The sequence below is a fragment of the Lepisosteus platostomus genome, chromosome 1, assembly GCF_059453375.1.
Source record: "Lepisosteus platostomus isolate fLepPlt1 chromosome 1, fLepPlt1.hap1, whole genome shotgun sequence".
Lineage (NCBI taxonomy): Eukaryota > Metazoa > Chordata > Actinopteri > Semionotiformes > Lepisosteidae > Lepisosteus > Lepisosteus platostomus.
The window spans coordinates 51,744,147-51,758,112 of record NC_142611.1 but is presented as its reverse complement, the minus strand read 5'-3'; the positions used below and the strand labels follow the sequence as shown (position 1 = coordinate 51,758,112).

Here is a 13,966-nt window from a genome sequence, read left to right as displayed (position 1 = left end):
GTTTCCTAAGCCAGGAGTGAATGCCTGTAAAAAATGAAAACAACTCAATGTCACCGCAGTTATCTCCTGAACTGACTGGGTACTGGGTTCGGTATCACCTGGTCAAATATATGTAACTTTTCACCTTTTTAATTGGCGGTGCATTATAGTTTTGATGATATGGAAACCACCTGCACTTACAGTATTGCTGCGGTAGCGATACTGTAACGTGAACAAAAACATGAAGAGGGAGACATTTCAATAGGCCTGTGTCACTTTGCTACCGGTGCTTTTGAAGGCAGCAACATTTCCAGGTGACAAATCTGAAAAGGAAAGGAACACAAAGGAAGTGGCAAATCGAAAGGTCTGGGAGGGAGACAACTTCGGGTCACTTTCTCTGGCCTTGAAATGCTAAGGAAGCATATTTTTCTCAATGCTGTGGATGAAACAGTATTCATTCATGTCCTTGAAGCTAAGGGTCAAAAAAGAGTAGGAATTGCTTTTAAGACAAAAAAGACGTATCTTAATAAAAGGGAGCAAAGGGAAAATATATGAGTCCCTTTTAAAACATAGTAATATGCAGGTAGTGAAACATTAACTTTAAGGGAATTTGAAAACAATTTGTGATGTGAAACAGGGATTTCGAATATCTGATTAAGCCCCTAACTTCCATACAGCAGTTACAAACAAGTATTTTACTCTTTTTAGTAGTAAAATTTTAATTTCTTTTAAAAAACACAATTCCCTCTTCCTACTGACTTCTATACTACATGTGGCTGAAAGACATTTTGTGCCAGAAAGTTACAGGGCACATTAGAAATGTTTATACCAAAAGCAGCCATTAATTCCATATTTCTGAATACAACTTAAATAAGATTTAAAGGTTTAAATGATATTAGTTCAGTAAGGTTTAGGGCTGATGCATAAAATAATACTTTCTCATTTAAACACTGACTTCAGAGTTCTGATTAGAATTCATGTGGAGAAAAGTAAAGCAATGTTTTCACTAGAACAAAAAGTCTGAAAATCGTCCTGTTCAAAAAGGCCAAAATGACTTTTACCTCTGGGCCATCTTCTGACATTTTCTTCACAAGATGCGGACTTAAAGGCTCATTGATGAGGCTCACAGATGTTTCCTACACCTGGGACTTCAACAGCACCACCCGAAAAGCCTACAAAAGGATCCTACTGAGGTTGTTAGTCAAACATGCAGCTTTAGTCATACCTCTCGTAATGCAATGGTAACATTTCTGTCAGACATCTGTGCTGTGTGCTTAACAGTCTTCATTTGCTACACAAACACATCTCTGTCGAACAGGACTATTCCCATGGAATATGAAGCTATTTCTGATTTAATCTGATATTAATTCCACTATCTGGTTTTACAAAGTTAGTAAAGAGTCCGTTGCGCACAGGTGAAATAACAAAAAACAATTTAGGTTTACTCAGAATGGCTCATCTTTACTAAGCAATCTCGCATATAAAACATGTTGAAAGCAGAACAATTGTTAATAAGCAAAACAGAATTGGCTTCTGGGTGCAATGTTCCAAAGTACTGATATGACAGCCCCACTACAGAGCAGCTGGCTCCAAGTTCAGGGCTAGATGTAAGAAGTGATTGTTTCTGCTGTGCCGACTGTGTGATCTTTACCTTGCCTCTGTCCTGTTTACCCAGCTGGATGTCCAGAGGGCCCAATGCTCTCTTCAGTGGCCCTAGCATGCTAATAGAATTTCTTTACATTAGGATAACTGAACAGCCTCCAGCAATCCTTCCACAGCATGCATGACTCTTGTCTCTCTCAGATTTGACTTGCATCTGCAGGATCATACAAAAAGCCTGAAGGAAAATATTGGATTAGCCCACAGCCATAAGAGCAGTTGCTCTGAATGTTTCTGTATATAGTATGTCAGATGTGTTGAGTGGCTCATGCAGAACACAGGACAGAGGCCTGGGAAGATTGTTACACGGTTTTGAACACTGCGTTTCTTGATAAGGAAATGAAGGCAAATTAGTCCTGGGAAATGAGTTGTAGAGTTTCAAAATGCCAAACTAAAGCAACATCTACTGTATAAAGCCAAGGAAAAAGAGGGGTGGCCAATGAGAGATATAAGCAGAGCAATCTACGCAGCTGAGCTCTCAAGGGAAGACTTATAACTTGCATTTTAAAAAAAGGAAAAACAGAAAAATGGCTACCCCGCAGGAAATTAATACATCAGTTGAAATACCGCAGATGTTTATATACAGTACTTAAAGTGTCAGTGTTTAGCTTCACAATATAAAGGCTGAACACATATACAGTCATACTGAATTCGCTATTCAGAAGTGTAAAATGGAAGTACTTCTACGAGACATTATTCCACTTTCTTATTACGATCTTACACATTATCCCCGGTCTTTATTCACTCTTGCTCTCTGTGTCTATTCTGAGGTTCTCAATGACTTTTTATTACTTTTTGCCTTTTTCAATTTTATTTGTTTACTCAGCGCAAACTAGAATTGTGATGGAACCTCACAGAATGTTAGAAAACACTAAATTTAATATATTGACACACTTGCAAACAATTAGTTCTGAGACATCTTTTCTGAGAGGCTAGGAAGAACATCTGAAAGGTAACCTTGTTGTCCAACACAAGAGCAGGATTATTTTTCTTTTTAACAGCGTCTCAGTGGAACCTCCCTTTGTCTTGTCAAATCTTTTACACCTTAAGGCCAATGAGCAATGTTCCTGTGTGAAAAGCACAACCCTTTCCAGATAGCAGCAGCTACCCTTCTCCTCATCACTCATTAAGCAGTCCTCAGATGTAGACTGATGTGTCAGGTGGATTTATGCAGTGTTTGTTGCCTGCTATTTCAAGGTCCTACATAAATAAGAGAACAATCCCCTCTGGAGTAATGCAACGTGTATTCATCATGAGAGACTTAATGGGTCAAAGCCAAGGTACCTTGTAAGTTTGCTCCCAGTGATGGCAGAAACATCTGAAGCACTTCAAAGAAGGCAAAACAAGTTTAAAACTGTTACGTTACTATTTTGTAAAGGACAACATTTACCTCAGGGACTATGTACAAAGGAGGAATGAGTTAAATGGGGCTCAAATGGAAACTTCAGGTTGCATTCAACTCCAAAGTGAATTTAATATGCATCACATTTTTCTAAATCCAGACTCCAAAGCTTTAGTGGGTTAGTCTGATAATGAAGAATTCGAAAAACCATTAAACAAAGTAGCCAACATGTAATTTTACTCATCGGTGATCCCCAAAACTGGAACAGTAAGTGTTAGCTCAGCAACACCAACTGTCTCAGCTGAATCTACTTTGGCATTGCTTAATATAACCCAGTTACCTCAATCAATATTAACACTGCCTTTCCCAGTATTGTTTCAGACAAAAACGAATAACTCTGCATGTGAATAAGAAAATAAAATCAACCAAACAAACACCTGAAGTGCTATAAAAATTTACCAAACTGGCCAACATTTTCTTAAAGGCTGATAGCCGTCTTGGAAGAAATAAAAAATGGTTAAATGGAGAGTAGAAATACAGGACATTTCACAGCGATTGGAAATCCTGTTCCCACAATGCAAAACGACGCCTGGTCCCAGAGGCACCTATTAATTTCACATTATCTCCCGAGCCAAGGCAGCCCTTTCTGATTTCAAGGCAAACAGGCACACGGTTATTTCATCTGATAGGTCAATCACCTGTCTGATCTGCAGCAGCACTCCCCCACTTCATCACTCAACCTGCTGCGTTCTGTTTAGGGAGTCGCTAAAAATGTGTGATGGGATTGCTCTGTCTCACGCCATGGGCAGGCAACCGACTTGATGCGAATGCATTTTCTGTAGTGCTTCCAGGTAAGGAGAAAGACGGCCTGCTGATTCATTACAATGGTGCCGAGATAACAGCCCCTTCTTTAATCCGGGCTGTCTCTGAAGCGAGCCAGGCATGACAAGAGAACGAGAGAGAAACAAATAGAGCAGAACAGGCAGATGAGGCAAGGAGTGCTGCTGACGCACCAGTGATTTACAAAGTTACAGAACTCAGCTGTGCTCTGCGAACCTCTCAGTGTGAACAAATGTGCTTCCACAATGTGCAGGATGCGCTCTTATTAAAATGTGTGCGTTCATAAACAGCACTAACAATAGCAGAGGACTAAAATTCATTAAGACACACTTTTGTTGGGGTTTAATTGGACTTCCTCCGTCACATTTCCAGGTAGAACTAATCCTTGAAATTTACAAAACGTTTGGCAACATTATGATAAACTAAGACTGAAGGTAGGAGGTAGCCTAAATTGTAGAGTGGAATTATATTGATAAGTTCCAGGTTAAAGGTTAGGAGTTTTGGGCTGTTGGAGGATATGAGCTTTGCTGGAAGAAATTGACTTGATTTTCGTTTGCTTTTGAATAAGTCAGTGGGGAGGATTTCAACTGGATTTATTTATGTAAGCCTGTGCAAATAACCACTGGAAATGATTGACTGGGCAGACTGTTTTACATATGGAATTATTTAGCATTATTGAGGAAACTATTAAAAAAAGAGAAATGTACTGGAGTTCTAGTGCATACTAAAGGAGAAATAGGAACCCTTTCTTTTAGCACTGCAGGAGTCTGAATTACAAAATTCTTTGTACTGTAGATCTATAGCACATTTTGCTGTCAACATGACGAGGAAACAGTTTTCTGATCCAGGAGAATTAGAATCCACAACAGATTGAGGTTTATTATACACACTTATCTAAACTACAGTGCACTGCTTTCTGTCCTTCTTTGCTAATATTTGTATACATAACAAAATAATTCAACACTTGGAGATTCTTATTCTGTGAAGCAAATGAGAAAAGAAGCAATAACCACTTATCTGTGCTTAGTGCAATTCGTAATAATACATCATATAGCACAGAATGGGATGGTCAATTGAGGCAATGAATTATAATTTCAACAAAAAAATGTTAATAAAAACAACGATAATAAAATGTATATGTCAGCATGACCCTTTTCTATTTTTGCAATTAAAGTAATTTGGAATGTGAAGATTTGTAGTGGATGATTTTAGTTTAAGTGTAACTGGGAGGCTAAAAGTCAGCAAAGACACAAAAGGTCAAGATCACACTCCCTGTCCACCTAGCCAGTGGACATCATGGTGATGTATAACCACAGGGCAATCAGTGCAGTGTTTCAGAAGCTGCGTTGATGCACACAGCCATGATGCGGCTACACTTGACAAGCAGGTGACAGTCCCGCTATATCCAGACTGGAGGAGGAACTGAAGTACCTGTATTCTCTGCTCATCTTGAACCGTGATGACAAGTAGCTTTATTCTCTTCACTGATGTGTTGCAGCACTTCAGGAGCGGACTATCCATTAGTTGTGTCCCATTATCAAACCTGTTTGCTTTTATAAAGACAGTGAAAGCATAAATGGGGAAAGGCTGATGAAGTAGGTAATAGAAACGTTATTGGTAATATTGGTAATATTCAGACTTTGAAATTTGGAAGAACATTTTTTTTTTGTTATGGGGAATGATGTGAACGTTAACTTTAATGATAATGTCAATATTACTGAGCACTGCAATCTCACATAGGGATGGGAAGTACTAAATACTAAAACATCCTTGTATACAAGTCCTACTATTACTAATAGTGGTACTCTTGTATTAATATAATCTATGTTTTTATTTAAAAATTAATCAACCCTCAGATTGTGTCCTAGGCACATAACACGTTTCACTATTTTTGTGTGCAAACACTTCATCATCCATTTTTTAATGTGGAACACAAACAACCCATAACTCATATACAATAAACTAATAACTAATAAACACTAATAAGGCAATGCAAATCAAGAGCAGCTTACACGAAGAACAAGAAGGAATAATAAAAAGATCTGCTGATAAAAGAAATGCTGTCCATGCTGACACAGTGCACGCTCTTGGACTTACTCCTTTCTTTTTCCCACAAGAGCAATTTCTTGACATTTCTGATAGCTCCGTGTTATTATTTCTAGGTTAGGACAATTTCTGGGTTATCTGTCCCTTAAGAAACAACTTAACATAAAATCGAATGAAAATGTAAGGTAAAAACATTTTAACAAGCAACCATCCCAGACTGTTAAAACCACTTTCCCAAGGAAACACTTCAGCCAGCTTGTGCTAATAAATCATTTATTTAAAAAATAAAACCATAATAAATTACAGTACTGGAATAGGATCTCCCATAATCACAATGTAAAGAAATCTAATATAAATAAAGCCTTTGCAAAAATAAATAAAAAACATAAAAATCAATATAAAAATGCAGTTAAAACGGCACTTACTGTATATTACACCTGAATAATAACCCTTTTCTTAATATTGCTGTGCACAGCAATATTAAGAAGATGCTGAACACTAATGCATAGTTATACCCACTATGTTAACACAGACATAATAAACACTAAGGATACAGCACAACAAGACCAGTAAACCTTTGGAAATTAATCAAAAACATGTTTCACACAAAGCTTAAACCTTGACATTTAACCACCAACTCAACTGAAGGGTTGTGCCAGGAAACTAGACCTTTTTAATTATCTAGATTCTGTTTCACTAATGCCACATTTAAACACATATCAGAGAACCAATTATACAGACAAAATTAAGTATTTCACAGGACTGTTTGCTTTCATGCAATGCTAAAAGTTGATTGAATGCAGTGACTTTATATTAAAAAAAATGATTTAGTCTTTCTGCTTCACTGAATGAGTGTCAAATCGACTACAGAGTTGTCATCATATACATAATGTAGAATTTTGTGCATATATTGAAGATAAAAGGTTCACATGTACCCATAAATATAAGATTAAATGCCTAACTTGTCAAGATCCACGAACAATTTAATATGATAAGGTTGGTTTCCTAGAACTTCCTTCCTAGAGGGCAATTTGAAACAGTTTATAAACGGAAACACGTGCCTGTCATCTAGGAAGCAACCTCTGCTTGCTCTTCCTGAAAGGATTAAATTGTCATAGACAACATGATATAGATATGTTATATAGATATTGAACATATTACATAAGATATTATATAACATGTTATATAGATATTTAATCACACAGCCTTTTAAGTAATATCTAAATGCTCAATAAAGAGATCAAGTGAGAACCGAGTCCCCATGTGTACATATAACTAGAGGAACTGTAATAAAGATTTGTTTGCGTGCTTCCTTTCCTATTTGTTTAAAGAGGGAAAGAGGATTCAAATTTAGGCCATGTTCTATGACATGTTCAGGGAGAGCAAGTGTCCACAGCCTCTGAAATAACACACAGTTCACATTTATACATCTTTTTAAATTGCCCTACAGAATGCAAATGTTTGGAAAGTGAATTTAATCATATTAAACCATTTGGGGACCCCGACAGGCAAGCAGAGGAATTTCATATTATATCATTAGGTATACAGGAATATGAACTCTATAATCTACAGAGGTAGGATTGGGGTTTATTAGATCTCCCTTGAGAGCAAAACAGATTTTGCTGCAGTTTATACTTTTAAGTTGCACCTTAAAAGCTTTTTGTTAACAATGAACTGACTTTCTGGAAGTGAAAACTCTGCTGGAAAAAAACCCTATTTAGTGTAAACGGGGCACTTTCTCAACATGGTGAAGGCAAGCTCACACAACTAGCAATTCACTGGGATGGAAATACTATGAGAGCACAGCTTTAAGGGTACTGTTTTTTTCCCAGAAAAAAACTGAAATATATTTAAATAAGGACTTGTATCGTTAAAATCTATATATAAAAACTATACTACAAATCCAATAAGACAAAACTACAAGAACATTTCTACATTTAATGATACACCATAACTTTAAATGTACTAAGAATTATGAGACCACAATATCAACTAGTAAAAATTGTGAAATCCTCTCTAGCTTTTTAAAACTGATATAGAAATATAAATATATGTGTATTCTTTAAGTCTAGGTAGTAAATGTCTCAAGAACTGAATCAACTGAAGAAGCTGGTGACTTTGTGTAGAAAGGCTGAAACAACAGTTCCCCTGCTTAGTATCAAAAAGCACTAAGGAAATCATAATCTTCCATTTTTACCTGCTCACTTACAAAGAAATTACTTCCTGGGATATCTGAATGAACTCACCTAACATAACATGTTGGTTTTTCCCTCTTTCTCAGCCTATCCTTATTGCTTCTTGATTTTGGAGTGTGTTCACTGTATATTTGGGACACAATTAGCTTCTAACATTTTTGGAATTTAAATTTGTACAGCCGATGCAGCTGAATAAATAGTTTTTGCTGCTTTTGGTCAATAAGTAAAAGGAATATTGGAGAAAAATGTCTTAAAAGAGCATGGAACACATCAAAATGATCCTTGTTGCTCCAAAAGGACATTTATTTGAGAGCACAGTAATTCAGAGCAGCAAGTGTAAAGCTTGGTAAAGGAATGCCAAAAATGTTCTCCTAAATTTGAAGTTACAAAACCATGACCAGTATGGACTTTTAATAACAAGGGGAAGGTTCTTTACTTTTTAATATTAGTCACATGTTTAGATTCAATATTGCAGCTAATCGCAGGACAGTCCACCACGCCAACAATGATAACCTAACGTTACAGTATCTTTGGTTTCTCAGTGTTAAATGTGGTTGACCATGCTCTATCACAATACTAACTGTATACAGAGGCACTTAAGACTTTATTTTTGGATGTGTAAAACAAACCAATCCCACAGCACAAACCAGTGAGTAAACATCAAACGTATTTTTTTTCGGAGTCACAGTTTTAGGTGTAATAAAATCAGTTACAGGTTTGACTTACTGTGACAGAGTAAATCTGCGGTTAAGTGAGACACATGATACAGAGCATGCCACTGGTGAAAACACAGACCTGTTAAAATGTCACAAAAAACATTGGCTGAAACAATGCAATGCACAAAGCTTGCGCATAGCTGAACTGATAAAGCATGTCTGCTTCAATAGTAAGGAGTACTGGGGGTGACATGTCAGGACCTTGGTCCAAATGTGACGTTCCATTGTCGAAAATACAGGCAACTTAATGCTTTTTTAAATATGTGATAATCTTTACACAGTTTTTAATTCTATACACGAAACTACCTTTTCAAAAAGAAAAAAACAGCAGTTACAGACTGTGAAGATTATGCTAAATATTAACATATCATACCAATTGATATAGAATTTCATTGACAATAACTCCCCAGTGTGACTTCAGCTTTTAAAGAAATGCAGCCAGAACAAGAAAGCAAAACACTTGATTATATAACCATATATCATCTGGGACACTATCATGGAGTGTAAAGAGAAAAATTCTAAACAGCTGCCTCCAAAAAGAATGCATGCGATTCAGCACTTTTTTAAGGATTTAAAAAGACGCACTTGACAGACAGATTAAAAAAGGCCCCTCAAAAAGAAAAAAAAGTAAAATAAGAAATAATAAACCAGAAAATTAAATCAATGCAATTATTTCAAATACATTTTCACTTTTTAGAATATGTTTGATAAGAAATTTTGTGTTAACAGGTATAGAACCATTTGTTCCAATCTGGAGTAGACTGCAACAGTAAAATCAGCTCAAAATGTGCTATACTTGGCTGAGATACTTGTCGCCCTTAAGCTTGCCAGAGGTCACAGCTCAACTTCAGACCTGTCAGCCTCAATCCTGTAAACGCTGACAAAAAGGCTGATCATCCTGAGGAGCCTGCTTGGCACCAACACCGTGTCACATGGTACACATATAACCCAGGGGTGCTGTGCCAAGGCCTGAACAAATGAAGGTTACCCAGGAAACGGAAAAGACACGCAAAAAAAAAAGTTTCAACCCTCATCTCCCTTTGACAAAATCAATATAATAAAAGAAAGGAGGGATTAATGATAAGGCCCAAAGATAATGGCTTTTATATTAAGCAGGACAAAGACCTAGAGACTCAATAATATCTTCCTGGATTCCATTTTTAATCTTAAGGGTTTTTTGATAAAAAAGGCTACACATTTATATATAGGTTTCAGCTGGAATGGGGGAAACAGAAAAAACAACTACTTTTGTGCCCCACTCTTTTGTGTCTGCTAAACAGGGAATCATTACTACAGCTGTTAAACCACAACAGCTTTGCAATATTGGGGGTTACAAGTTCAGTCTCAGAAAATTCCAGGGAGAAGTATGGTTATTTCCCAAAAACCTTTCAAAATGGCTTCCTGCCTTCTGGGGGCTGAGCTTCTTCCATCTGCCTATAGGTGACTGGGAAAGTCATAGAGGACTTGCAGAGGCTGCCTTTTCCTGAAAGGAAAGAACCACAGGATCTTCCAGCGTGTGCCAAAAACCTCCGCAAAGGTCTGCTGCCATGGCTTTCTGAGCCTGGAACTGGAGAGAGAGAGCGTCCGTGAGACCAGAGAGCACGCTCCCGCGGGGAGCTACAGTCAACCCCAACAACAGAAGGATAGAGAGGGAAAGAGGGAGAGAGAGAGGGGGCTTGGAGGACTGCGAACTGAAGGGGTTACTATGGCCTCTGCGTGATGCAGTTTTGGCCGCAGTACACAAGTACAAAAAGTCTAAACACGAGTTGAAAAACTGAGGGCCAAACTAAGAACCTTTTTCGTGGCTTTAAAGCCGCTAGCAGTCAAGTAAAATAACATTCGGGGAGCACGTAACCTTCTTTTGTGTTCTCTTAACTGTTGTGCTGCTGGCGAAGTACCCTTGACTCATTTATAAACCAGACAAAACAGTCGAGCCAAATTAGTCTTATTCAGCTGAAACCTTCAAAGCCATCCGCGTAGCCAACAGTCACCGAAAATGAAAGTTCAGTGGCAACTTGCAAAAAATACAGATTTGTATTTCTTGATCAATCTGATTTGACTACATCACCCTTAAAATCTCTAATCAAAGACAGAGAAAATCTTTTACAAAAAACATCTAAGAGTAAAAGGAAATACAAGACAATAAAAAAGGAACACCTCAGCAATACAATAAGCCTTTCTTTCTTATTATTTCTTATTTCTTATCCAAATATAATTCTGGTACAGCTGCTTCAACACAGGGAATTATCATAGTATGGGAATTGTGGCTCTTTGTAGCTTACTGTTGAAGCAAGATGCGTCTGTTTTAAATACAATGCATTAGATTCAAACTTTTACCTTCAGGTAGGAAACTTTGCAAGCTACAGTGATGCCAAGAAACCCTTGAGGAAATATAATTCAATTATGTAAAATTTGTTTTATGTTATGCATAAGACTGTTTTGATTAATTCTGATATGTCATAGTGGTGTGCTTGGAACAAAGGAAACACTATTAGTCCTCAGTGGTTAACTCAAACAGTCTGGGTCACAGACATGACTTGTTTGACAACAACTAATGACAGGCACTTGCTGCCAAAAGCCTAACAGCAGACTGACAGCACAAGACACAGAATCTTGACTTTCTTCCTCTTCTTCATATTTTTAACCTTGGTCAGCTATGTCCTAAGGAAATATGTCCCCAAAGGAAATACGGCCATGGGTTTTCTGAATAAAAATTACATGCACCACCTTTTAAATCCCCATCTCTAAAATGAACAGGGGATAAATGAAGCCATGGAATACTCACGTTTCATCATAATAATGTGACATTTTCTCAATGGTAGTCATGTCCTGTAAAGAAAATGAAAAAGACTTGTATTATCATTCTGCTGGCTGTGCAAGCCAACTGTTGTACAGCCCAGAGCTGCAGCCACAGGACCAGGAAACTCTGTAAAATGCACATTTGCTGTTAGTTACACACACACACGTCAGACAACACTGTATGAGTTCTTTGAGAAATCATGAGGCTCAGACAGAGAGAAAAAGTTATGAGCCTATAAGCGAATAATGGGCAAAAAAAGCAATTTCCTGATTTGTACAGCTCATCCATGAAGGCTTATTTTTATAACTTCTGGCAGAGGGGACACCGCCAAATATGGACTCAATAGGGGGTGAAAACTTATGCAATCAGTTATTTTCTGATACATATTTTAATTCACTAAGGAGGATCTGTAGAATTTTATTTTGACTTTGACATTACAGAGTGTGTTGATCTATAGCACAAAATCCCAATTAGCTACATTATGATTCCATATTGTAACACAATGAAATATGAATAGGTCCAAGGGGGTCGAATACTTTGGATAACCACTGTATGAGCCTATACCGCTGTAAGAATAAACCTTTAGGTTTGAGCAGGGAAGCAGGAGATCACAGATCACATTTAGCTTTTCAATGTGTTTCTAAAGTACTAACAACAGCCACAATCATTATATTCAAGTTCCCAACTGAAAACATGCAGAAAAGGTGACACATAATTTAGGCAAGAAGCAAAAGGTCAGTAGGATGAAAATCACAGGGAAGGTTCAATACTTCAAACAGATTACTTGCAAAAATACGTCTTAATTTCACTTGATGATTGAGAACATGTAATGCAGTTGAGAGTACTTCTCTCAACCCGTAGTCTAACACAGCAATGTTTCATGAGTCAATCACATGGAGGTTTTTGGAAATTGTCCCGGCAGACAACACATTTGACTGCAAGCACATGAATAACAATTTAATTGGAAACAAAAAACATTCTCTCAACTGACATTGTACAGCAATGCAGATAATGTTTCCTTTCAGACTTGAAAGCACGTTTTTTATAAATGAATTGCTTGCAAATATTTAAGCATGAAAAAACTTTTCTGATTGCTCATCTGAACACTTCAGAGAAAGAAATATAAAGGATTGGTTTGGAAATGTCCAGTATGTGGACAAAGTGGGATTTGACTGGCCCTCTGCATTCATGCTCGCGTTATAACTGCGGCACTGATTGAACTGTGATCTCTCTCTTGGACTCTGAGATGCGAGAATCCTCCAGTATAAGATGCTGCAGACAGATGTAACTCCGAACCAGAGCCGTTTATATTTCCCTGTCACAATCACCGGACTGCTGAGAGCCACGACTTCCTCATTGGACCTCGCATCACCTTCTTTTTGCACCCAGCAATGCGGAAAAAGCTGAGCTCTTCTTGAATCATCAGCAAACCGGGCATCTGTAACTGCAACCGGCTGTGCCATACCCAGCATGCCACCTGATGTCCCTGCGGGTAACTTTGCTGTCTCCTGCCAGACCCCCAGCCCCTGTGACATGCTGTGAGAGTCAGAACAGACACCCTATAATTGCTCTCCACTTAGGGTGGCTTTCTTGTGGATATAAAGGCACAAGTTCCAAATGAGCAATGTATTCAGTTAACCACACTACAAAAAAACTACAGGTATCCAACTCCAGTGAAACAGTGATATAACAATGATCATGGGGTGTTTAAGTTTACAGAAGAGATTTACTTGCAGGCATTGTCTTGTGGTGAAAATGAAATGTGCCTCATGCATATGCGGTCTCATACCCTGTTATTTTTCTTCTGTGAATCTTGATACTAAATGCTGTACTGTACGACCTTAATAATTACATTCAATGCAACAAAATCAGAATATAATATGGCAAAACAAAGCAGAAAACAAAGTATTTTTAGACAGGTTATTCTTCAAGAATAGTGCTACTACATTTCTAAACTCAGCAAATTCAAATGGCAACATTCTAAATTGTGTACATCACCAAGCGTGTGTGTTTATTCAAGTGACATACGGTAACTGATGTTCAGGCACATATTTCTCCAGCTCTTAAAAGCAGAAGCTTCTTTTGTTGGAGAACTATCTGGGGGTGTGAGGTATATTTTTTAACTATGACAGGAAGTTGGTATGTGGCCAAGTATGCCAAGTTCCTCCTCCATGTTCTTCCTGCTCTCCCTCAGGAGGGGTCCTGGGCTTTGTGCTCAGCCAGTGGTCGAGTGGCATTTCCTGACAGCGACACGAGTCCCTGAGTAAGAACTGACACTAGGGGAAGGGTGCCTTCTACTGAGCCAGTAACAATGTCTGTCTTGTCCTGAGGCCACTCCTCTGCCATCGTACATTCAGAGGTCAGGGGTCACTCAAGTTTCATTTTTAAA

General features: G+C 37.9%; 1 protein-coding gene across 3 annotated transcripts in view; it reads right to left on the bottom strand.

The window, feature by feature from the left end:
* Window positions 1-6,122: 6,122 nt before the first annotated feature.
* zdhhc21 (zDHHC palmitoyltransferase 21) overlaps window positions 6,123-13,966 on the bottom strand; it is a 38,798-nt gene continuing 30,954 nt past the window's right edge. For all 3 annotated transcript variants that reach the window (XM_088631739.1, XM_088631754.1, XM_088631748.1), the window contains exons 8-9: window positions 11,563-11,606; window positions 6,123-10,344 (exon numbers count right to left, since the gene is read on the bottom strand). In XM_088631739.1, the coding sequence (XP_088487865.1) occupies window positions 10,212-10,344; window positions 11,563-11,606 (177 nt within the window). In that variant the 3' untranslated portion in view covers window positions 6,123-10,211. The remainder of the gene's footprint in view (window positions 10,345-11,562; window positions 11,607-13,966) is intronic.